Source organism: Cyprinus carpio, unplaced genomic scaffold (assembly GCF_018340385.1).
Source record: "Cyprinus carpio isolate SPL01 unplaced genomic scaffold, ASM1834038v1 S000006617, whole genome shotgun sequence".
Lineage (NCBI taxonomy): Eukaryota > Metazoa > Chordata > Actinopteri > Cypriniformes > Cyprinidae > Cyprinus > Cyprinus carpio.
Genome location: NW_024879255.1, coordinates 734,040 through 760,735, shown reverse-complemented (window position 1 = coordinate 760,735; position 26,696 = coordinate 734,040). Strand labels below are relative to the sequence as shown.

General features: G+C 42.3%; 1 protein-coding gene across 6 annotated transcripts in view; it reads left to right on the top strand.

The window, feature by feature from the left end:
* The window catches only part of LOC109078806 (serine/threonine-protein kinase PAK 3), a 323,688-nt gene that overhangs the window by 279,829 nt on the left and 17,163 nt on the right, over positions 1-26,696 (top strand). For all 6 annotated transcript variants that reach the window (XR_006159614.1, XR_006159613.1, XM_042754946.1 and 3 more), the window contains one exon: positions 19,190-19,327. Coding sequence is in view for 4 of the 6 variants with exons in the window: in XM_042754946.1 (XP_042610880.1) it covers positions 19,190-19,327 (138 nt within the window). In the remaining 2 variants the exon portion in view is untranslated. The remainder of the gene's footprint in view (positions 1-19,189; positions 19,328-26,696) is intronic.

The window sequence follows — 26,696 nt, the reverse complement described above, 5'->3', positions numbered from 1 at the left end:
TGGTTCCAGACTCTCACTCAACGCGAAGTCTTGTTTACCGTCTAGCATTTCTGAGTTTTTATTTCGGATTGTTTACCTATGCATTATCTTGGACTGCTCCTCGTCAATTGATTCTCTGCCGCCTGCCTTTCTGACCCTCTGCTTTGATTCTGACCAGTTACTTGCCTGCCGCCTGCCCTGATTCAAGTCTGGTAACCGACCTCGATTCAGATTATCTTTGATATCCTTGACGCTGTTTTTAGACCTCTGCCTGGTTTTACTACGTATTCTAATAAACATTGCAAATGGATCCGAATGCCCTGACTCATCATTACAGAAGACTTCGCCAACTCAGGATCCAGCAATGTTCTACCAGCTCTCTTCTGAGGTATCAGCTCAAGCTTCTGTGCTAGCCACACACCAACAACAGCTGCAGAGACTCACCTCTCTCACAGAGGAGCTTGTGAAAACGCTACAAGCGCTCCACGTGACAGCTTCGCCAGTGAACCCCACACCAACGGCAGCACCAGCAGCCGCGCTCACCACTCCCACATTAGCTCCCACTCCACAAGGTGTTCGACTCTCGCTTCCAGACAAGTATGATGGTTCTGTCAACAAGCAACCCCTCACTTACCCTACTGATGATAGCCGCGTACCATTTGTTTGCTCTCTGCTTACCGGCAAAGCTTTGGAGTGGGCTACAGCGATGTGGCAGGGTAACCGCATGTCTTTTCCCACTTAGGACTGTTTCATTCTTCAGTTCCGGGATGTGTCCGAACACTCCGCCAGCGGAAAGGAGGCAGTAGAGGATCGCTCTGCGTCAGGGAAACAGCACTGCTGCCGAATACACCCTTGCATTCCGAACACTCGCTGCTCAAACTGGTTGGGATAATTAACCTCTCAGGCTGTTCTACCGAAAGGGACTCAACAGCGATCTACCGTCGGAACTAGCCTGCAGGGAGGAGGGAAAGACCCTCGAACAATTCATGGAATTAACCATCCGACTCGATAACTTGATGCGCTCACGACGCACTCGCAGGAGTTCCCCCACACTGCTGGTTGCCCAGAAGTTTCCCGAGCCGGAACCTAAATCGGCGCAACCCAACTATTGGCAGAGGAGCGGGAGAGGCGCATTCGTCAACATCTGTGCCTATACTGCGGACAGGTTGGTCACCTGAGGGCTGATTCCACCGCGGTGAGTGCTGAATGTTCAAATAATAATTCATTTGGCGTTCCGGTTGCTCTTAGCACTGTAGGGAGGAGGGTTGAAACCATAGCTATGATTGACTCTGGGGCTGTGGGGAAATTTATTGATGTCTCTTTTGCTGAAACTCATAATATTCCTCTTGTTTCATGTGAATCCCGGGTAGCAGTGGCAGCGCTAGACGGACGACCGCTGGGTTCGGGGAGAATCAAATACATAACCCCAGAGATGCAACTTCAAACCGGTGCTCTCCACACTGAATCCATAAGACTGTTTGCCATTGAATCACCCCCGCCATCCTTGGATTACCCTGGCTAGAGAGCCACAACCCTTGCATATCATGGTCAACGCAAGAAATCCTTCAGTGGTCAAAGTCCTGTCAATGCCATTGTCTAATCTCACGTCAACCATCCACTCATCCCCAGGAGGGGGAGCTCAAGCCCTGCGATCTCTCTGGACTGCCCGCTGAATATCAAGATTTATCTGAGGCCTTCAGCAAAGCCAAAGCATCCAAACTCCCTCCTCACTGACCCAGCGACCTTCATTTTACCGTCCAGATCACCAGCTTCAGTGGGTTTTTTCTTCGTTTAGAAGAAGGACGGGGGTCTTCGGCCTTGCATTGACTATCGAGCACTTAATGATATAAGCATAAAGTTCCGTTACCCATTGCCCCTGGTTCCTGCTGCCCTAAAGCAACTGCGCAGCGCCAAATACTTCACGAAATTAGATCTACGCAGTGCCTACAACCTGGTTTGCATTCGCCAGGGGGACGAGTGGAAGACGGCCTTTTCTACAACATCCGGGCACTTTGAATACCGGGTTATGCCGTTTGGACTCGCCAACAGTCCGTCAGTGTTCCAGGCTCACATTAATGACGTTTTCCGGGATATGTTGAAACAATGTGTCATCATCTACATTGACGACATCTTGATCTGAGTCACTCGAAACCCATGTCAAGCAGGTCAGAGCAGTCCTTCAACGACTCATCAAGCATCAGCTCTACGCAAAGATACAGAAGTGTGAGTTCCACCAAACACAGATCTCCTTCTTGGGGTACATCATTAGTGCAGAGTGGGTCACCATGGACGACAGTAAGGTGCAGGCAGTGCTAAAATGGCAGAAACCATCCTCAACCAAGGAGCTGCAGCGTTTCCTAGGATTTGCAAATTTCTATTGACGTTTTATAAGGAATTTCAGTGTGGTAGCGGCACCTCTCACGTCACTGCTACAAGGGAAGAGGCAACGTCTGAATTGGACACTCGCCAGTGAACAGGCTTTTCAACAGCTTAAACAGCGGTTCACGGCAGCTCCCATCTTGCATCATCCCAATCCTGACTTGGAGTTCACGGTAGAGGTGGACGCATCGAATACGGGCATCGGCGCAATCCTTTCTAAACGTCATGGTAATCCATTCAAACGATTTCCATGTGCCTTTTTCTCTCGCAAACTCAACCCGGCAGAGAGGAACTACGATGTGGGAGATAGAGAACTGCTAGCCATGAAGGCCGCGTTTGAGGAGTAGTGGCACTGGTTGGAGGGGGCGAAACTACCATTCATCGTGCTAATAGATCATCGCAATCTGGAATACATCAGACCCGCTAAACGACTTAACCCCAGACATGCAAGAAGGTCCCTGTTCTTCTCTCGCTTTGACTTCAAGGTAGCCTATTAACCTGGAACTAAGAACGGCAAAGCGGACACTCTTTCCAGACAGTTTGACCACCCTCCCAGTTCTGTCGAACCCATTCTACCTTCCACGGTCATCCTAGCACCCATACAGTGGGACAGAGCCCGCTCCCAGGGAGGGGGCTCTGTCATGACCCAGGCCTCTGTGGCTCCCTCCAATAGCCACCGGAGGGCACCTTCTCCTGAGTTTTGATTCCGTTTTGGACTCCATTACCCATATGCCCCGTACCTCGGACTAATCACTTTTTCTCTTTGGGAGATGTAGCACTGCATTAACCACTCAATCTTCAAAATAGTTCCACATGAAAGGCCTAAAACCATAGTATCCACAAAATGGGATATCCCATTTTCAACCTATATAATGGACCTCGGACAGCTATTTTGTGCACACAATGGTTTTAGGCCTTTCATGTTAAACTATCTTCATAAAACTTGCATATCAGCACCATAATATTGAAAATTGAAGAAACTTTTTGTTCTACCCCCCCCCCCAAAAAAATATAACAAAAATGTAAGTTTCTCCAAACTACTTCAGGTTTAGTCTGCTGATAGAGGAGACTTAGACTAAGACAGGAGTGCAAGTCCTGGCTCTTTAGACCTATCCAGAGCTGAGATCTTGAAATCCCATCTGCAACCGGTTTCATCATTAAAAATAATAATATATATATTTTTTTTTAAATGGAGGCTGGTGGACAGAGGAGTTTTGGCACCAAACTTGGTGCTACATACTCAGGGGTGTCTCCTGATAGGAGGTGTTATCAAAATCGTTCCACATGAAAGGCCTAAATCCATTGTGTCCACAAAACACCTATCTGTGGCCCATTATATAGATTGGAAATGGACGCATCCCATTTTTTGATTTAATGAGTTGAACATAGCAGCTTGGTGGACACAAGGGTTTTAGGCTGTTTCCTGTTGAACTGTCCTGATAAAACCTATATATTAACATCCATAAGATCCCCCTGAGTTAGTAGTACCAAATTTCATGCCAAAAGTCCTCCACCCACAGCATTCCTATTTGAGGCCCATTTAATAGGTTGGAAATTGGATGTAGATTGGTAGACAATCAATTAAACTAATAGCAATCCCATTCAATAAATTGCAAGTGGGATATTGTCTTGGGAAATGGTGTATGGGAACTTGACGAATGGCAGGTAAGCCTTTCGGGTCCCACCCAAAAACATCTGAATTGTATATTTCATCCTATTTGTCCCACTTTCAACATATTTGAATGGGGAGAACCCCTATGCAATAGGCCTTAAGGTGGATGTTGTGTCTTCCCACTGTGGAGCATGGCTGAACTGTGTTTGGGGGTCTCCCATTTGGGTCTGAGGGCAGGGCAGTTGGCGTCAGGTGTCTGGTGCACGGCATCCACAAACCTTTCTGGAGCTCCCATGTGCGACAGCCAGGGGCTAAGATTGCACATCAGAGCCTGTTCGGACGCAGATTCTCTGCCTCCTCTTGTTCTGATGGAAAAGGTCAGTCATCGAGTCAGTATGATGCATGTTGGCAAACTCCAGTTCTGAATTTGTCAGTGACAGACCTGGTGGATAAGGCACTGTGTGCCCTGAAGGACGTGTGTCCTCTGCCACTGTGACTTCTGTTCCACAAAGCTGCGGGAACCCTGCCCCATGTACATTGAATGTAGTTCCACTGAGACTGTTGGCAAGGTGTCTGGATACTTGGTCCTTCCCGATGGCTCCTCAGGACCGTTCAGCTCAGCTATGCGATTCAGTTTGCCAGGCATACACCAAACTTCAGTGGCATTCTGTTACAGTAGGTAGACAACCAAAATGGGTAATACCGCCACAGGGCCGCGGCGTTAACTGCAAGTCAGTCGCGTGTTAAATTCATTCGCGAAACTACTGCCAGGTGGCGCAAAGGGACGGATTGCGAACTGAATGTAATTGTAAAATGAGATTAAAGGAGATAAAAAAACAACAATAACATTATGATATAACATTGTAACATGTTTGGATTGACATTAAAAAATGTACAGTGAGTTAATTTCAAAATGTAGGATAGTCTTAGGTTACAGTCTACTCATAAAAAATTAAAAGAAAGACCTTTACACAAAGGATCGTATGCATGCTATTGTTATTAAACAGTCATTAAATATAAGGCCTATATATACGGATAAAAAGCTAAATGTTTTCATTTCGGTTCATTCTTGGTATAAAAAAAACCCTTCAGGTTCCATTTATTTGCAGATCGAAATGAGAACGGTCCAGCTTTTAGCAATAATTTTTATTAATTCTGTTATTATTCTTGATTTTTCAAACTGCTAACACTTTGCATTTTTGAATTATGCCTTTACTGTGTGACCAAAAATTTTGTATTTTCTGTTTCAGCTGTTTGATCGTGCTGGTGCCTCGCGCACATTCATTGGAAACAGTAGCCGTTCACCGAGCCCATGGGGCGCGAGCAGCGGTCCACTTTGGCATATTTTTGCTAATTATGATTTTTTTTTTTTTTTTTTTTGTCGTCGATACTGAAACGCGTGAACTACAAAGCCTATTTTACCTCATGAATAATTGTTCAGCTTGAAATAGGCAACATCAAGAATATGGAATCGTTTGGATTACTCCCGAATGAGAGCCCAACCTTACCTTATGGTTCGCTTTACATTATTATTCATTTTTTTTGTTTGTTTGTTTATAGCTAAGCCTATATTATTATATACTGCAATTTTATTTATCCATTAGAATTATATATTTTTAATTCTCGTTCTGTTCTGATAAATTTGTTAAATTTAAAGGATTTGTTGTAAAGTGAAGGGAACTAAAAATATCCTGTTGGCACATTATAACATTATTAGGCCAACCGTTATTATTTCTGAATGTAATAAAATGCAACTTATACATGACTTATATATTTTTTTCCTCTCACAAACTTAATTTATTTTTTAGCCTGTTTAAAAAAAAATAAAAAAATAATGCAGCAAACGAAAATAGGCGATTAATCGGTTAAAATTTGTTACTGTGTGTTAACAGTAATTATAATTATTATATACTGTCACCGGGTGAAGAAACACTCGACAAGAGGTGCGTGAATTAAATGCCCCGGAGGGTGGGTTTATTGACAAGTGAAGGGTGCCTGGTGAAGTGTCCTGATCCGTTTTCCGCTGGTGGGTGCTTCCCGTGTGCTCTCCGTGCTCTTCGTGCCACTCAGGGTGAAAGTGGGTGTCCTGACGTGCTCCCAAGGGTGTGGGATGTCGGTCACTCGCTGCTTTCTGTGGAAGAAGGAGAGGGGGATTAGTCCAGTGGTGCATTCGGTTCGAGAACCCCTTCTGTGTGAAACATGTGCTCCTTTTAAACGTGCTGGCTGATGGGGAGCAGCTGTGACCGATCAGCCGGTGACGAGGACGTGCAGGTGTTTTACTTTGGTTTCCAGGGCGACGCTGATTCCTCTGGGAGTGCTCGTCACATTCCCCCCCCCCAAGCGTCAGTCTGGTCCTGCGAAGACATGTAGACAGTAGGGGTGAAATTAGGGGAGGGTGGGGAATGACCCCTGACAGACCTGCATAAGCTGTCCAGATCCGGGAGAGGCCATCGGCGTTCGCGTTGGCAGCCCCAGCTCGATGGTGGACTTCAAAGTGGAAGTCCTGGAGCGCTAGGAACCAGCGAGTCACCCTGGCGTTGGTGTCCTTGGCGCGGGCCATCCACTGTAGGGGCGCGTGGTCGGTTACCAGGGTGAACTTGCGGCCTAGGAGGTAGTACCGGAGCTCCAGGACTGCCCACCTGATGGCCAGGGCTTCCTTCTCCACGGCGGCGTGCTTTCACCTGGGAGAAGGCTTCTTCCGCCGACGGGGTCCAGCATACTTTCTCCGGCTGCCCCTTCCTGGTCAGGTCTGTCAGGGGGGCGGCTAAAGAGGAGAAGTTGGGGATAAAACAACGGTAGTACCCCGCCAACCCCAAGAAGGCTCAGTCCCAGTCCCAAGTCCCATGCCTCGGAGTGGACCACGACGTCATCCAGGTAGGCGGCCGCGTAAGCTTGGTGAGGCCGCAGGAGGATGTCCATCATCCGCTGGAACGTCGCGGGGGCCCCATGTAGGCCGAAGGGAAGGGTCCAGTACTGCCAGTGGCCACTGGGGGTGGAGAAGGCGGTTTTCGGCTTGGCGGCCTCGGAGAGCGGTACCTGCCAATAGCCTTTGGTGAGGTCTAGGGTGCTGATATACCGGGCCCTTCCCAGCCGGTCCAGCAGTTCGTTCACCCGAGGCATGGGGGGTACCCGTCGAATTCGGAGACTTCGTTCAGGCGGCGGAAGTAGTTACAAAAGCGGAGGGTGCCATCCGGCTTTGGGACCATCACAATGGGGTTGGACCACGGACTCCGGGATGGTTCTATTACCCCCAACTTCAGCATCTGTTGGACCTCTTCCTCAATAGCCTGCCGACGAGCCTCCGGGACTCGGTAGGGCCGTTGCCTAACCACGACTCCTGGGGGCGTCCGGATATGATGTTGTATCACGTTGGTCTGCCCGGGCTGAGAGGAGAACACATCCTGGAACTGACTGACCAGGTGCTGCAGCTCCGTCTTCTGGGCAGCCGAAAGGTGGGGGTTGACATCCACAACCACGGGCTCGGTGAGACTCAGGGCCGCTACTTGGTCCCGGGTCCCCACCCATTTCTTTAGGAGGTTGATGTGGTAGAGTTGCTCCGCGGTAGGTGACCGGTCCAATCCTCTCCACGACCGAGTAGGGTCCCTTCCAGGAGGCCAGAAATTTGCAGGCGGAGCTGGGGACCAGGACCATGATGCGGTCTCCCGGTTGGAACTCCCGTGGTTGGGCTGCCCGGTCGTAATGACGTTGCTGCGCCTGTTGGGCCCTGGTGAGGTGTTCCCGGACTAATGGCATCACTCGGTCGACCCGTTCCCTCATTTGCCGGACATGTTCGATGATGGTACGATGCGGGGCCGGCTGCTGCTCCCACGCTTCCCGGGCCACGTCCAAGAGGCCCCGGGGTTGTCGGCCGAACAGGAGCTCGAAGGGGGTGAAGCCAGTTGAGGCCTGGGGAACTTCGCGGATCCCAAAGAGTACGTAGGGGATCATGAGGTCCCAATCCCGCTTGTCCTCCGCTGCCACACGTCTGAGCATTTGCTTGAGGGTTTGGTTAATCTCTCTCTACGAGGCCATCAGTTTGGGGGTGATAAACAGTGGTCCTCAACTGCTTCACCCGCAGCAGCCGGCAGAGATCAGCCATTAGCCGGGACATGAAGGGGGTTCCCTGGTCAGTCAGGATCTCCGAGGGGAGGCCGACTCGGCTGGCCAGCAGAAACAGCTCCTGGGCGATGGACTTTGCGGTGGCCTTCCGCAGGGGGACTGCTTCTGGGTACTGGGTGGCATAGTCGACGATGACCAGGATGTGCTCGTGCCCTCGGGCAGACTTCGGCAACGGCCCCACTATGTCCATTCCTATCCGCTCGAAGGGCACCTCGATGATAGGCAGCGGGATGAGCGGGCTGGGGGGAGGAGTCCTGGGCGACGTGGCCTGACAGGTCGGGCAGGCTTGGCAAAACCGCTTTACCTCGGCGTCCAGGCCCGGCCAATGGAAGCGGTCGCGGATGCGTTGAGCGGTATTGGCTGCCGTGAGGTGTCCTGCCATGGGGTGGGAATGGGCCCGCTCTAGAATGGTCTCGGTCTTGGCCCGCGGCACAACTAGTAATCTTTTCTCCTCCCCCCTTCGCTGGGCGACACAATACAGCAGGCCATTCTCTACAACAAAATGTGGGAGAGGGTGGGGCCGGGGGTGGACGTCCTCTCCATCCACGACTCGCACCTGGCTCCAACAGTGCTTGAGTCGGTCGTCCTCCCACTGTTCCTTGGCGAAAGAGCCCCCTCCAGCGGCCTGTTGGTAGATATCATAAAACAGATTAGTGGACCGGGAGGGGGCCTCACCTTCTCTCCCACTGTCGGAGGCGAGCAGGGGCCCGGTCGGCGGCGGGGTCCAGGCGGCCGCCTCTGCCTTCGACGGTTCCCCTTGGGGCTGGCAGGCTGAGTGGCGGCGGACAGCAGCTTCTCGAAGCCGGGCCAATCCCTTCCGAGCAGTACGGCCACCGGCAGGTCCTTCACCAGGCCTACCTCCACCGGCCAGGTGCCCTGGGGGGATGAAATAACCATCTCAGGGGCCGGTACTTGGCGAGTGTCTCCGTGCACACAGGTTATCGGTAGGAGGTTTTTCCGTCCGCTTCGAGGGGCGCATAGTCGCGACTGGATGAAGGTGACCGCACTGTCTGAGTCCAATAGGGCCCGGAACCGTCTTCCATCAACCTTCACCTCTGCTTCGGGGGCTCCCGCTGGCACCCGTTGGTGCAGGATGCAGCCTGCCAGCCAGGCTCGCGGAGGCGACGGTGGTTCTGCACTGGGCATGGGCTCATCTCGCAGTGGGGGAACCGTCGGCCTGCTGACTGGTCGTGCGGTGCCTTCGAGCGGGCGTCGCTCCTGGACCACCCTCCGGGGGAATGGCGGCAGCCGGTCCCCTGCCCCGCTGGGATGGACAGCATCCGCCAGCTCGATCGCCTCCACCAATTCCCGGACGTCACGTGGGTTTCTCATGCCGACGGCCTGTCGGTGGGCGCGAGGCAGTGCGCGCAGGAGGCGATCGACCACCACTCGTTCCGCTACCTGCGTTGGGGTGGGGTTTCCGTCCAACAGCCAGTGCTGGGCGATGCGGCTGAGTTCGGCCGCCTGGGCACGGGCTGGCACCCGGGGCTTGTATTCCCACTCGTGGAACTGCTGGGCGCCCAGGATCTCTCTCTTAACTTTGATGTAGCTGTCGGCACTTGTCAGGGGGAGCGAGAAGTAAGCCCTCTGCGCTTCACCGGTGAGGAGGGGTGCCAGCGCACGTGCCAACTCGTCCTCTGGCCATCCCTCTCGGTGGGCGGTGTTTTCAAAGACCTGAAGGAAGGCTTCCACATCGTCCTCGGCCGTCATCTTCGGTAGCAGACGGGTAGCTTGTGCCCGAGGCTCAGGTAGCGGAACGCGCTTGGCCGCGGCCGCCCGGACGGCGGCGAGTTCATCCTCCGTCCTGCCCAGGCGAGTGGCGAGGTGTTCCGCTATTTGCTGCTGGCGGATGCTTACTTCAGCGAGGCGTTGTAAGACGTCCTCCATCGCGGGGCCGCGTGTGCCGCCTTCCGTGGTGCTGGTGACAGAAACAAGGGGAAAAAGAAAGGGAAAAAAAATTAAGCGTTGGGGCGGTGATCTTGTCGGTGATTCCTCACTGTAATGCCCGCATTCTCCACCACTGTCACGGGGTGAAGAAACACTCGACAAGAGGTGTGTGAATTAAATGCCCCGGAGGGTGGGTTTATTGACAAGTGAAGGGTGCCTGGTGAAGTGTCCTGATCCGTTTTCCGCTGGTGGGTGCTTCCCGTGTGCTCTCCGTGCTCTTCGTGCCACTCAGGGTGAAAGTGGGTGTCCTGACGTGCTCCCAAGGGTGTGGGCTGTCGGTCACTCGCTGCTTTCTGTGGAAGAAGGAGAGGGTGATTAGTCCAGTGGTGCATTCGGTTCGAGAACCCCTTCTGTGTGAAACATGTGCTCCTTTTAAACGTGCTGGCTGATGGGGAGCAGCTGTGACCGATCAGCCGGTGACGAGGACGTGCAGGTGTTTTACTTTGGTTTCCAGGGCGACGCTGATTCCTCTGGGAGTGCTCGTCACAATACTTAGGAACAGAGTCTGGGCCTAATCTAGGCTATCCAGGGATTTTTTTTTTTTCTTTTTCCATTGCATCTGAAAATGACTTGTGCAGCTCATTCACTTCGCATGCTCAAACTGCCTCGCGCATTGCTCAGCTGTGGACAATTTCAGAATGTTTGATATAAAGGTTGATGTCCCATTTTATACAGGAATTGTTCATTTTAAAAAAAAATCGAATTATATTGTTAGTTCTAATTATATTGTTAACACAAGTTCATTTTGGCTATTTAACATGCACTGTGACATTTTACCCTTTTTAACTTATAAACTCCTTGAGATTTTAAAGTCAGTTTAATAGTATTGAAGTTCAAGTAAAAAAAAAAAAAGGTTTTAATTGCATAAATTATTTCTATGAATTAATAATATGTTATCATGTTTATTCTTGTAGAAAATAAGTGTTTATTCTTTAAGAAAATAAGGGAAAAAATAAGGGACGATCCAAATATTATTCATATTTGTTTTGCTTCACCTATTTATGTAGGCTACAATTATAAAAAATAAATAAATAATAATGTCATTAAAAGTGCCATCGGCCTGAGTAAATTTGACCATTATAGAATTGTGACTTTAAAGGTTAGTGATTTAGGAGGTGAAAATACTGTGAAATTACAAATGGTATGGGATTTTAAAGCATAACAACTGAAGGTCTATGAAACCTTAGCCAATAAAGCATTTTTTTTTTTTTTTTAAACAATGGCACTTAAAGTTTTGAACTAAAATATTATTTCAACCATATAGCCTGTGAATAAACAAAAAACATACTTTTCAATGAAAGAACACTGATAGGTTGCTTCTGGTGTTTGGATTTGTACCTCAATATAATGAGCTCCAAGTTTAGGAATAGCCAACACGGGGTTTTTTTTTATTTCTCTCTCTCTCTCTCTCTCTCTATTTAACAGCATTAATTTACAGTGAAATACATCTTCCTTCAGGTAGACTGAATGTTTTTCTGTCTGGCTAAATGTTGGGCTCATGATCAGTAAGTTGTATTCGCTCAAACTGATTTAGTAAAATCAAAACTTGCAGGCTGTGAAGCTGGGTGCAGTTAGCGCGAGTCACGCACGCTGTGAAGCGGGAGCAGCTGATGGAGGATTCCGCTTGGTCTTAAAGCCTTCTGAAAAAACAAATAACAAATAACAATGATTTTCGTAAAATAATGATTAATTATCAATTGATAATTTGTTATTATTATGGTCTTGTGAAAACAATAATACTGGCTGCGGGAAAATAATGAATAAAAAGAGTAAGGCTGCTGTGAGTGCAGGCATATTTCAACCCAGTAACATGACAACACACCGTTCCTGCAGCCAAAAAACTGACTGAATTCAGTTCAGCTGGAGGGGGTTGGGGGTAGTTCTGTATAGCTTGTGGGGGTTGATATAAAGGTGTGAATCTCTTGGTCTTTCATATGGACAGTGTCTTATGAGGGTATCAAACTTGCAGAACAGGTTTAGATAGGACGATTGCCTCATCATTTTGGTTTTAGGGCAACTTTGAAGAAAGGCTTTTTGATTCACTTCAAATGTTGACTAATGTATAGCGCAATATAGTTTATTGGTTATTATAACTTAATTTCAGAGTTAGTTGCCTTAACTCAAAATAAATAAATAAATAAATAAAATAAATAAATTCGCAAACGGTTGCGTTAATTTTATTTTGTTTCGTCTAAACAATATTTTTTTAGACTATGAAATATAAATTCTCACAGAATGTAGCCTTTTCATAACCAATATATTGAACCATCTCTTTATGTTTTTCTAAATCCCAAACAGAGTCCAGACATCAGTATGATCCGTCTATGATGTTTTATAGGCTTTTTTAGATTTGGGAATACACATGCGTTACAGACATGACAAAAAAAACATTTTGGAGTTTTTGGAGACATTATTATTATTATTATTATTATTATTATTATTATTATTATTATTATTATTATTATTATTATTATTATTATTATTATTTATTTATTTATTTTTGTAGCCTATTTACAATGCACAAACCAGAAGCAACAATATCTGCAGAGAAGGGTTGGCCATTTTATTTCAATTTTCGTTTTTGTGTTTCAGAGCAAAAATCATTATTAAAGCATCTCTCCATTACGGACTGTTCTGAAAGAAGAATTTATGCAAACGCGTATAAATGCTTTAAAAACTTTAACAGAGATGTCTAGAGGGTATTTAATAGGTCTGCCTCCCACGTAAGATTTTTCTAGTTACTAGTCGTTCATTTGTCATTATTCAACTAATCGCAGGTTTATATTAAATTTACATCTATAATCCATAATGAGCCTTAATATATTCCGCGCTCAAGAACATGCATTAAGTTTGCCACAAAGCACAGGCAGAAGTAGCCCAATAATTGTAAAAAAGGAGACATTTTAATTATTTATTAATAAACAAATGTTTTCTTGTCGGCTGCAAGATGAAATTCACAGTGCTGACTCTCTCCACATGGACTCGCCTTTAAAGAGAAATGAAACCTTCACAGATTACATAATGCTTTCGTTCTGAATTGATTCGTTTAAAAGACATTTCTATGGAGCGAATTTTGTGCCAATATTCATCAAACAAATCCAGCGTATTGTAAATAAACAAAATCTGCTTTGCAAGTAAAAACTCGACTTTCAAACAAACGCAAAAGTGATTTGCAAATGCAAAACTCTATTTGAGAGAAAATGTAGAGGTATGGACAAATATATGTAGTGTGCGTTACAACTGTGAGACACATTTGTGAGGAAACTTGGCTTGATTTTCTCACAAATGCATGCAGGCAGATATTCCCACATGCATTAAAGCAGATTTTCTCACAAATGCAATTGAGCAACTATCTTTTCCAAAAACAGCAGATGGCACTGTCCGTCAATTTATGCTAGTCCCCTGAGACCTGAAACACCTGTTTACCTTTTCAGGGAATACAGCAGACCAACATGAGTTGGGAAAAGGTGAGTTTCTGTCTTACTATATAATTAACCATTTAGATGTTTTCACAAAGCGACCCTACTATTGTAAGTGAAATTCACAATAAGGGCTGTAAAGTTGGTAACATGATTGATTAGTTCAAAAATCAGTCGTGACATGGCTAAACAGTTAACTAGGCGGTCTTTCCCTATAAAAACTGATGCATTCTCCATACCTCTTATCCTCTGTAGGATCACGGGATATAGAATATATACATGTTGATAAAATTGTTCAATGTATAACAAAAATATTGTGTACCAAAAAAGAATGCTTAGACAATTTAATTTAGTATCAGATATATCACCCAAGAGGTCATTAATTATTAATAACATTTTTAAAGCAAATCACATTATTTAGTACAATATCTAAAACTTTTTTAAATGTTTTAACGGTGTGCAATCATTTGTGTCTAAAATAATTATGTATTTTTTAGATAAGCAACATGATGAATATTTATCTTCTGGTGTCACTCTTGTCCTGTGAATTTGGGAGAAAGATCAAGTTCACGCTGATATAATACTAAATTCAGCATTTTAATAAATAGTGGTTTACCTGTCAGGGTTCTGTCACTTCAGTCTAGTGTCATTCATGGTTTTGTGACAGAGACCTGACACTCACGTCATGTCATTGTTTTCATGTGAGTGTGCGGCTTCGAGACTGCTCGAGCCGTGCGCTCTCGTCTGCGTGTCCTGTTTCATGTTGGAGCGTGGTGTTCGGATCCCGGCACTCATGTCTTGGTGAGTTTCGGTTTCGTGTCGGGGACCGGACACTCGCGTTCCATGTTCTGTCTTGTTGTGGGAGCGTGCGGTCTCCAGTGTTGTCTTGTGCTGTTGCACGCAGCTTGGTTTTCGCTGGCTGCATGCTGTCTTGTGTGAACACGCGGCTTATGAGTTTGCTCATTAGCTGTGTGTTTGTGTCTAGTTCAAGCACATGGCTTGTGATTGGTTTGCTGCCCATGTGCTTGTGTTTTTGTTTTGTGTAAGCACATGGCTTTGGTCTTAGTTCCGATGTGCCATGTGCCCTTGTCAATTGTCTTGAGCCCACCCATCTTGTTACCTGATTATTGATGTAATTTTCCCCACATGTGTTCCCCCGTTACCCTCCTCATTAGCTCCCTATTTATTCTCATTGTATATCTCATTGTATTTGGTTGTGAGTTTGTCGTCACATATTTGTCTGTGTTCCTCGTGCCGTGCCTTGCCATGCCATGCTTTGCTTTGCTTTACCTTGCCTGTCAAGTTTTGTCTGTTTCCCCTACGGGGTAGTTTTGTTTGTTTATCTTATTTTTTATTATTAAAGAGCCCTTCTCTCTGCATCATTGAGTCCTTGCCTCATACCTCTACCTGAACCCTGAAATTACCAGTATTTCAGAAGGATAATGTAATGATTAGAAACTAATCTTTGGGGTCGAAGACCGTGCCAGTGCGTTTTGTCTTGTTTTGTTGATGACCACAAAAATTATTTAAATTACAGATACGAGAATGGCATCGTTTGAAACTGCAAAGGGTCTGCGTTTATTTGTGTATAGTCAACAAAACAATGTACTTTTGTAAAATAAAGAAAACAAACAGGGCGTGCTCTCTGCCGTCTCAGTCTCTGGGAACTTTCTTGAATAAAACAACCTGAATCTCAGTAAATATGTGCCTCACATACATGGTACATCTATGTGTAGAAAGCCTAAAATGTCTAATTTTAAAACCAATTCAAATTGAAAACAAATATTCTCTGATTATATAATCCGTATAAAAGTAAGGAGAGGTAAAGATTCTCCTGTTTCACCTCATTATCGCTAGTGCTCTGTTCACATGTTAATGATCTGAGGTCAGCCAGGTAAGCATGTAGATGCCCCTGAAAAATGCCATCAAAACGTCAAGCTTCATCATAGAATTTAGCCTACTTTCTTTTTCTGCCCGTTGGATGTTGGTGCGCTACACGGGTGAAGACACACTCTGGACAGTGAGGATATCTTCTCATATTTGTCTGAAAAGGTAAACAGATGTTTCGGATCTCAGGAGACTAGCGTAAATTGACCAACAGCGCCATCTGTTGTTTTTGGAAAATAAACTTGCTCAATTGCATTTGTCAGAAAATCCAACTTGACGCATGTGAGAAAATCTGCCTGCATGCATTTGTGAGAAAATCAAACCATGATTCCTCATAAAAAATGCAAATGAGTCTCACAGTTGTAACACACTATAAATATATTTGTCCATGCCTCTGCATTTTCTCTCAAATAGAATTTTGTATTTGCAAGTCACTTTGCGTTTGTTTGAAAGTCGAGTTTTTCTTTGCAAAGCAAATTGTGTTTATTTGCAAAATGCTGGATTTGTTTGATGAATATTGTCACAAAATTTGCTCCATACATTTCAAGCTTTCTGTAGATATATTTCTCATGTATGTGAGACACCACAATTTTAAGTTAATTCATTATCAGGAAAAAATTCAAGTGATCTGAGCGCCTCCCTGTCCTGTATGCACGTTAATAATTTTCGCACAAACACTTGAATATGAATAATAATTCACATTTTGCATATGCATTACAACGTACATTTTTTTTTTTTTTTACATGCAATTATCCAAAATAAAACCAAACAAGATTTGTGATGAAGATAAAACAAATAAGAATAAATGCTGTGCCTGCGCTCAGCATCACTCGCGCCGCACAAATCTTGCACGCAGACATTTTACACACCTGCATTTAAATGCGGCTGCAATTTTATTTTTTTACTTAAATTATATGAAAGCAAGTAAAGAAGGCTCCCTTTAAAATCACTGAAGTTGTCTATTAATGAAGCTCTTTTTTTACATCATTTGCACTTTGGTGATTATAATGAGAGAACTTGAGTTTAATCGTGAGGACGTTTTATTAATCCGTCCATTCTTTAGAATTTCAATTATTTAGCTAAATCGTGCAGGTTTAATTTATTCGTTTCTTGTTTTAATTAGGCCTAAATAATGGGAACGAAATTATACAGTGCCTCACGTTTTACTAAAATAAAGAAAATAATTTATAAAAACACGCAACAATTTCTTAAAGGACAGGTAACGAATAACAAAAATACATGTTGTTTTATTAAAGGAATTTTAAAATATAGATTAAAATATAGGCCTAATATATGAGAATATTGACATTTTGCATATTAATCCATGTAGCCTAGCTCACTAAAATATGCTACCACTTTTAATGCTCCGATGCAAAGTAAACCACAATTTCTTTTTAATAATATAACACATAATTCATATTATATAAATAATACTTCAAACCTATTAAATGTGTCAAATCTAAAATATGGTGTAATACTGTGTAGCTTAGAGAAAATATAAGCACAGGCTCAGGCTTGACATTTATCCTGCTTGAATTCGTTCTAAGAAATGCACATAACTTCATAAGTACCAAACTTTCATCTGTGAATATTAAATATTTTAACTACAGTGTTTTTCTTTAATTTTCCCTGACTGCAGCCATCAAATATAACACATCAGCGAGGCAAAGCTGACGGCTATTTGCGAAAATGTGCTTTGATGCGCTTGTTTGAAAACTTGTGATTAAAGCGCCACTCAGCGGTCAAAAGCTGCAAATGCACTTTGCAGACGCTGTGGCGGTGGTACGAGCGGCGGTGGAAGCAACGTTTTGGATGGCCACCTACTGTACCTCAGTGTGAGCGGAGAATGCTGCTGTTCCTTAAATGGAAGTTATGTCCCTTCTGGCAAAGGGCGCGATAAAGCCTGTCCCCCTGCCCGAGAGGAAGAAGGGGTTTTACAGCCCCTACTTCATTGTACCCAAGAAGGGTGGGGGGCTCAGACCAATCTTGGAGCTAAGGGTGCTGAGTCAGGAGCTGCACAAGCTCCTATTCAGAATGCTAACCCTCAAACACATGTAAGTGTGTCAGGTACCAGCAATCAGCAATAGACCTGAAGGATGCATGATTTCATTTCTCGATCCTTCCTAGACTCAGGCCGTTTCTTCAGTTTGCCTTCAAAGGACAGGCATATTAGTACAAAGTTCTTCCCTTTGGGCTGTGCCTGTCTCCTCGCATCTTCATGAAAGCCGCAGAGGCTGCCTTTACCCCTCTAAGGGAAGTGGCCATTCACTTTTTATTCTTTGCAACAGGCTTATTCTAGCTCACCTGTGAGAATTGGTTTGCACATACATGAACATGGTCTTTGACCAGCTAGCCCTATTTGGACTTTGGGTCGACTGAGAGAAGAGAAAATGTTCTCCTGTGCAGAGTATCTTTTTTTTTGGACTCTTTAACTATGACAGCACACTTCTTAGAGGACTATGCTTGGTCTATGCTGAACTGCTTGAGAATGCTCAAGTACAAGATCTAACAAGTTTAAGTGACAGTTTTATCAGTCACTTTTACTCAAGTTAATTCGAACGTTAAATTAGCTGACAACATTTACTAGCAACAGACAGTAAAATTAACTGCCACTACACTGAAATATGCTGTTGCTAATGGTAATTAGCATCTCACTTTAACACACTCCTACCTTGATGATATGTATTTAAAGGGATAGTTCACCCAAAAATGAAAATTCTGTCATAATTTACTCATGCTCATGTCGTTCCAAAACGTAAGACTAAGGGGCATTGCCAAATTTAAGAGTCTCTTGACTTTTATAGATTTGGAGACTGTGATTCATGCCTTCATTTCATCCAGACTGGATTATTGCAATTCTTTATATCTGGAATGTCTAAGAATCTGCTTGCTTGGTTGCCATTAATGCAAAATGCAGTGGCCAGACTGCTGACTGGCACGAGGAAATGCTCTAGTATATCTCCAGTGCTGGAGTCTCTGCACTGGCTGCCTGTTGATTTTAGAGTGCAATATAACATCTTGCTAATGGTTTTTAAAGGGTTACATGGTCTTGCCCCAGAGTATATTTCTAGCCTGATACAATGGGTGTGTTCATAATTTTTTGTGTTTTGTGGTAATGTTGAGAGTGTAAAGCACTTTACTTTATTTTAACATGCTTTAGAAATAAATGTTGATTTCATTTTTATTTTATTTGACTTTTGTTTCATCTTCGGAACACAAATGAAGATATTCTTATAAAAATATGAAAGATTTCTGTCCCTCCATTGACAATGTACGCAACTACCACTTTGACACTTCAAAAAGATCATAAAGAGATCGTAAAACTAATCCATATCAATTGAGCTGTTTAGTCCAAATTTTCTGAAGAGAACTGATTGTTTTATATGATGAACAGGTTTAATCTAGACTCTTATTCACATATTTACATGGCAGTGAGCTTAAACAGAAGCTCAACTGTTCTTGCTTGACTTGGGTTTGGAACAACATGCAATCGTAACATGGAAAGCAATTTCCCCCTGGGATTAATCAAGTTCTTTGAATTGAAAATTGAATTGAATTGAATTGAGTAAATAAGGATAGAATTTTCAGTTTTGGATGAATTACTCCTTAAAGGATTCATATAAGTATAAGTATGGATGTAAAACGTTATATAATGAGCTAAAAAGAAAGAAAACTACTGAAAAAATGTGTGTGTGTGTGTGTGTGTGTGTGTGTGTGTGTGTGTGTGTGTGTGTGTGTGTGTGTGTGTGTGTGTGTGTGTGTGTGTGTGTGAAATTAGTCTTCATTTACAGCGTTTAATTAATTATATTTATTGTTCTACTGCATTAATGTTTTTCCCTTTTGATAGGCCCTATATTTAATTGCAACAAACGGCACTCCAGAGCTACAAAATCCTGAGCGGCTATCCTCAGTGTTTCGAGACTTCCTGAAGGGCTGTCTGGAGATGGATGTAGACCGAAGAGGGTCAGCTAAGGAATTGTTGCAGGTAACAAACTATGTTTCAGACATCTGTATTACTGTAAACGGTGTTTTTTTACATACTGGTATGATAACTAGAATGAGAATACAGTGAGAATTTTTTTACATACTGGTAAAAAAAAATAAAAAATGTATAGCCTGATTTAAATGTAAATGTAAACACCAATAGTTATAAACTGAACTCATGTTTCATGACATATTGAGAATTTGTATCTTAAAGGAACAGCGGCAGGTTCTATGCTACATTTGCACAGTCTAAAGTTCTTCACACTGCTCTATATTATCACTTTAATAGATTACAGAAATTCTTGTCCCTTTAATCCTATTATGTATTCTACAACTTAAGCTGATACGCTAAAAACACAAAAAAAATGACTGCCAAAGTTCTAATATAAGATTGCTGAATTTTAGCAGGCTTGATTGTTTAGTATTGTTTTTGTGTGTGTGTGTGTGTGTGTGTGTGTGTGTGTGTGTGTGTGTGTGTTGCTTTCCACTGATTCCAAAAAATGCAAAGTTATTAACACAATTTATCATGTGTGAACAAGAGGCTTCCTGCATGCGTGCTTATTAAAATGTACATTAATTTGTTGATCTTCACACATTAGCCAACAGATTAAACAACATTCTGTAGTTCAAAACACAGGTGCTAGGCAAGATCAAACTTCTCTTGGCAACTTCAACCTGGCAATGGTTTGTCTTGAATCAAACTTCAAATTTGCCTTAGGTTATAGATTGTTGCATTAAATTGTATAACAGTATAACTAGCATTCTTTAAAAGTGTCAAATAATTTGTCAGCTGCATGTTTATTCAGAGAAAACTTAAAATATCCACAATAAAGTATGAAAAATAATAACTGAAACAAACATTTAGTAATGCTGACATTGGAAAATCCATTTACATGTGGCTGCATAAGTGTAATGCAGTGTATCATTATTTTATGTGCTTTGTAAACACACAATTGCTCGTTTCAGGTATTCATTAGATAATAGTCAAGCAAAATACCTATTACAACCCTTTACACCCAATATGCTATTGTCAAGTCAAGTCACCTTTATTTATATAGTGCTTTAAACAAAAAAGATTGCGTCAAAGCAACTGAACAACATTAACCCTCTGGAGTCTAAGGGTATTTTTGGGGCCTGGAGAAGTTTTGTCATGCCCTGACATTTGTGCTTTTTTCAGTTTCTTATAAATATCTAAATGGCTAAAGTCTAATCTCACTGTAATCAGCACAAACTAGGCTATAATAATATGTGAGCAGCATGTATGTACATGATTGTGTTTTTGAGAAAAAAAAATGTTATGCGTGGTTAGTGAAAAACTAAAAATGTTAAATCACTTGAAAAAGGCAATAAAACACATATAGAAAATTGGTTCCCAGGAATTTTGAGAACTGGAGCTTGTAGCCTAGAATTTTTTTTTTCTAAATGATGTGAGAATCATCTTGTTTACTCACTTACAGAAAAACAATATATTGATTTAAATTTTCTAAGACACTTTTTGTTGGTAAAAGTCATATGCGAGTAGGCGTCAACTATCATGAATTCACACCTGAGAAGACAAAGACCTGCATAATGAGCTGCATAATGAGCCATTCAGTCAGCTGTGTCACTGAGAGGGATGAGTTACAAGAAAGAATGTGAGGACAAAATAAATGTATATAATTTTATGTTTGTAGTTTATTTAGAATATATTTAATTATCCCACAACATAATTTAATATTCACTTGTGAGTGCAGTTAAACAGTTTATTAGGGAAAATCAAAGCTGACTTTCAAACTGATTTTTTTGCATCATTACTCCAGTCACACAATCCTTCAGAAATCCTTTTAACAATCTTATTTTCTACAAAAAAACATTTATTGTTATTATTATCATTATTATTATTATTATTATTATTATTATTATTAATGTTGAAAAGAGCTGAGAATATTTTTTTTTTAGGTTTTTTAGGGGGGATAAATTGAAAGAACAGCAATGATTGTTACATTTGTTACAGTTACATTTATTGGTACATTTTATATTATTTACATCAAGCTTTTGAATGGTACAGTAGTGTATATTGTTATTGAAACTTCATAATATTTCACTTGATTATACATTTAGTCAGGAATTATAGTTTGGAAAAAGTCTTTGGAAAAAGTCTAACTAGTAAAATGTTTACACGTTATGTGAAAACTAGTACAAGTATATAAATAAATAAAAAGAGACTTACTCATGTTTATGATCTCTGCTGAATAAAGTGCTTCATTCTTTTTTCTGAGGAAATCCAAATCTCAAATCCTCAACCACATGACATCTTTTTGGGGTGATTTATGTCTTATTCCTCTCATCGCGAAGCAAACAGTAAAATAATAAAAACTTGAAGAACAGTCTCGCTGCGTTGTCTTCTGTTGTGTGGGCGTATTCAAAAGCTGCGCGCTTCAGTGAAACATTTGAATCTCAAAAGCGCGCTCGGCGCGGGGGCGTGGTCGTATTAGAAGATAATGAAGGGAGACGTGAAAAACGGACATCGCGTTGTTTTCATATGGATTACTTTATCACAGAATATTTGTTTTCAGCAGCACTTGTTTAGTTTAAAAGTAGACATGTCAGGCTTTCTATAGATATCTCTCTCATGTCTCTGTGTTGAGTATTCACTGAGTTACAGTTCATTTTAATGACGCATTTGTATCTGAAGATCAGCGCAGACAAAGGCTGCAGACAGCACTCCTTGTTTGTTATCTTTATTTTATAAGTGCACAAAGTTTTGTTGTTATTATGTCTGTATACAAAAAAAAGTAGACCCTTTACAGATTCGATTGATGTATTGCACTTATCTGTACGATCAAAACTGAAAGTGTAATTTAAGTTCTTTTCGGGGTTATCAGGAGAAAATACCCCAAAACGCGTATACGCGTTAATCGACTCCAGAGGGTTAATTAGGAAAACAGTGTGTCAATAATGCAAAATGACAGTTAAAGGCAGTTCATCATTGAATTCAGTGATGCCATCATGCAGCTCAGTTCAGTTTAAATAGTATCTGTGCAATAATTTGCAATCAAGTCAATGATATCGCTGTAAATGAAGTGTCCCCAACTAAGCAAGCTAGAGGCGACAGCGGCAAGGAACCAAAACTCCATCGGTGACAGAATGGAGAAAAAACCTTAGGAGAAACCAGGCTCAGTCGGGGGGCCAGTTCTCCTCTGACCAGACGAAACCAGCAGTTCAATTCCAGGCTGCAGCAAAGTCAGATTGTGCAGAAGAATCATCTTTTTCCTATGGTCTTGTCCCGGTGGTGTCTGAGACAAGGTCTTTACAGGGGATATGTCTCTGGGGCTCTAGTTGTCCTGGTCTCCGCTGTCTTTCAGGGCTGTAGAGATCCTTTCTAGGTGCTGATCCACCATCTGGGCTGGATACATACTGGATCCAGGTGACTGCAGTGACCCTCTGACTTGGATACAGACTGGATCTGGTGGCTACGGTGACCTCGGAATAAGAGAGAAACAGACTAATATGAGCGTAGATGCCATTCTTCTAACGAAGTAACAAGTACATCGGGTGTTATGGGGAGTGTTCCCGGTTCCGGTTTACCTAATTAATGCAGCCTAAAAATCCTTTAATGGATTTGGATATTAGAAGTGTATTAGTATGTTATGTGTAAGCCAGGTTAAAGAGATCGGTCTTTAATCTAGATTTAAACTGCAAGAGTGTGTCTGCCTCCCGAACAATGTTAGGTAGGTTATTCCAGAGTTTGGGCGCTAAATAGGAGAAGGATCTGCCGCCCGCAGTTGACTTAGATATTCTAGGTATTATCAAGTTCCCAGAGTTTTGAGAACACAGCGGATGTGGAGGACTATAATGTAACAAGAGCTCGTTCAAATACTGAGGTGCTAAACCATTCACGGCTTTATAAGTAATAAGCAAGATTTTAAAATCTATACGATGTTTGATAGGGAGCCAGTGCAGTGTTGACAGGACCGGGCTAATATGATCATACTTCCTGGTTCTAGTAAGAACTCTAGCTGCTGCATTTTGGACTAGCTGGAGTTTGTTTACTAAGCGTGCAGAACAACCACCCAATAGAGCATTACAATAATCTAACCTTGAGGTCATAAACGCATTGATTAACATTTCTGCATTTGACATTGAGAGCATAGGCCGTAATTTAGATATATTTTTGAGATGGAAAAATGCAGTTTTACAAATGCTAGAAATGTGGCTTTCTAAGGAAAGGTTGCTATCAAATAGCACACCTAGGTTCCTAACTGATGACGAAGAATTGACAGAGCAGCCATCAAATCTTAGACAGCGTTCTTGGTCATTACATGCAGAGCTTTTAGGTCCTATAATTAACACCTCTGTTTTTTCAGAATTTAGCAGTAAGAAATTACTCATCATCCAGTTTTTTATATCGACTATGCATTCCGTTAGTTTTTCAAATTGGTATGTTTCGCTGGAGTATCATCAGCATAACAGTGAAAGCTAACACCGTGTTTCCTGATGATATTTCCCAAGGGTAACATGTAAAGCGTGAAGAGTAACGGCCCTAGTACTGAGCCTTGAGGTACTCCATACTGCACTTGTGAACGATATTGTATAATGTACTACAATACTGTGGTGCAAATATCTGCCAATATTTGCGCTGAGTATAAATAGTATCTAATTACTGTTACACTCATTACAAGCAAAGAAAATATTACTATTTTTTTAACATTGTAAATAGAATCTGATAATATATTTTGCACATAGTGTTACTAGAAACTATTGCTATTTGCTCTTAGTGTAAATAGCATCTGTCGCTAAGACAATATGCCATTTTCACTTAAGGGCTTTTCACACTTAAAATGTTTAACCCTTGGTCATTCTAAACCCTGGATAGACAGAATCCTGTGTTATCTGTAGTCACGTTTCACACTGCTCATACTATATCTGGGATTAATTGTTAATTCTGGGTATTCATTAACAGACGTTTCACACTGTACATTCCTAAATTCCAAGTTAACGTACTTATTTGCATAACTGCGGTGTCACTGTCACTGATTGGATAAACAGCAGGCAACCTGTTTACATGGCTTTTCCTGCATCTTGCCAGTTATTAAAAAAAACATTGCAGCATAGGTCTTTAGCCGTTTTAAGTCTCATGAGAAGCACAAAGGCAAGAAAACAAAGACAAAAGTACAATAGAAAGAAAACAAGGAGCAAAGTATGTGAATATTTATTTGAATTTCTTTTAAGTGTGGAGAGACTAGTGCTAACACCGCTTTCAAATTACAGGTGTGAAATGTTTCTTTACCCGGGGTTAAAAGCGGTGTTTAGAACGATGTTAACCAGGGGTTAAGTGCAGTGTGAAAAATCTTTTAGTGTAAATGGCTATTTGCATTTTGCGTAAATAGCATCTATGGCTGCACTTAATGCAAATAACTACTGGCTTCAAAATAAATCCACAGCAGAAGAGTCACCTGTCTATGAGCAACACAGTGCTGTTTGGTTCCTGAAACCACTTCCCTTCTCCATCTACATGACGTCATTAGGATCTGTCATTCAGAAGCATGGCTTTTCGTATCACTGCTACACTGATGACACTCAACTCTACTTCTCATTCCAACCAGATGACCCGACGGTAGTTGCTCGCATTTCAGCCTGTCTGAGTAACATTTCTAGCTGGATGAATGACCATCACCTTCAGCTCAACCTTACTAAGACAGAACTGCTGGTGGTTCCAGCTAACCCATCGTTTCATCACAACTTCTCTATACAGCTGGGTTTGTTAACCATAACTCCTTCCAGAACAGCCAGAAACCCAGGAGTTGTGATGGATCATCAGTTAAGCTTCACAGACAACATTGCTACAACGACCCGGTCCTGCAGATTTGCCTTATACAACATTAGGAAGATTAGACCCTTCCTGTCAGAGCAAGCCACCCAACTTTTTGTCCAAGCTCTTGTTCTCTCCAGACTGAACTATTGTAATGCTCTCCTGGTGGGCCTTCCTGCATGTACTATCAAGCCTCTGCAACTGATCTAGAATGCAGCAGTGAGGGTTGTCTTCAATGAGCCAAAAACAGCTCACGTTACTCCTCTCCTCATCAGGTTACACTGGCTACCAGTAGCCGCTAGCATCAAATTCAAGGTACTGATGCTTGCCTACAAGACAACCACTGGCACAGCACCAACATACCTAAGCTCACTAGTTCAATCTTATGTGCCCTCCAGAAGTTTGCGCTCTGCAATTGAGTGACACCTTGTGGTGCCAACCCAAAAAGGTTCAAAATCACCCTCAAGGACCTTTTCCTGGACTGTGCTCAGCTGGTGGAATGACCTCCCGATCTCAATTCGAACAGCTGAGTCTTTACTCAGTTTCAAAAAAACATCTAAAGACTCATCTTTTTCGCAAGCACTTAACCAACTAATAGTAGCACTTATCTTTTCTTTTGTCTAGCATATTCTTAAAAAAAAAAAAAAAAAAAAAAACCTGGCTATATGTTATGTGATAGTTTTAATGGCACTTGTATACTGTTGTTGTTCTCTTGTTGGTGTGATTGCTTCTATTGTTCTCATTTGTAAGTCGCTTTGGATAAAAGCGTCTGCTAAATGATTAAATGTAAATGTAAATGTAAATGAATGAATCAGCATTTTGAACTAATTGGCTGAGCAAATTATTGATTTACATTGGTAAAAACACTTGCTTAATTTCTGAATGAAACAGTCCTTTTGAATGAATCAAATGATTCTATGACTCATTCATTAAGACAGTAATTTGCCAACACCTACTGTACTCTCAGAAAAAAATGGTACAAAAGCTGTCACTGGGGCAGTACCTTTTCAAAAGGTACACTTTTGTACCTTTTAGGTACTAATATGTACACTTTAGGTACTAATTTGTACCTTTAAGGTACCAATATGGACTCTTTAGGTACAAAGGTGTGCGTTTTGAAAAGGTACTGCCCCAGTGACAACTTTTTGTACCTTTTTTTCTGATAGTGTGGTGGTTATAGTTTCATATTTCAAAAACATAATTTATTTTCTCCCCATCATTTGATAATTTCTATGTTCAAAAAGTTATATTTAAAACATTAATCTCGTAACATTATTTATGCATTTATAATTGCTTTAAATGCATTCATGCCACCCATATATATTTAGAGGTGGTTAATATAAAAACAATACATCAAACTTAATATGCCCCATATGCACCGAAAGTATTCCAAATACTACAAAAGATACAAAACTTGAGTAATCTAACAAATACATTACATATTACTTTTTAAGCATGTATTTTGTAATCTGTAGTGAATTACATTTTAAAAGTAATCTTCCCAGCCCTGCTTCTAACATTAGACATTACCTGCAACTCAATCAGGTTGCACAGGTAGTCCAGCTCCTCCAGGATGGCA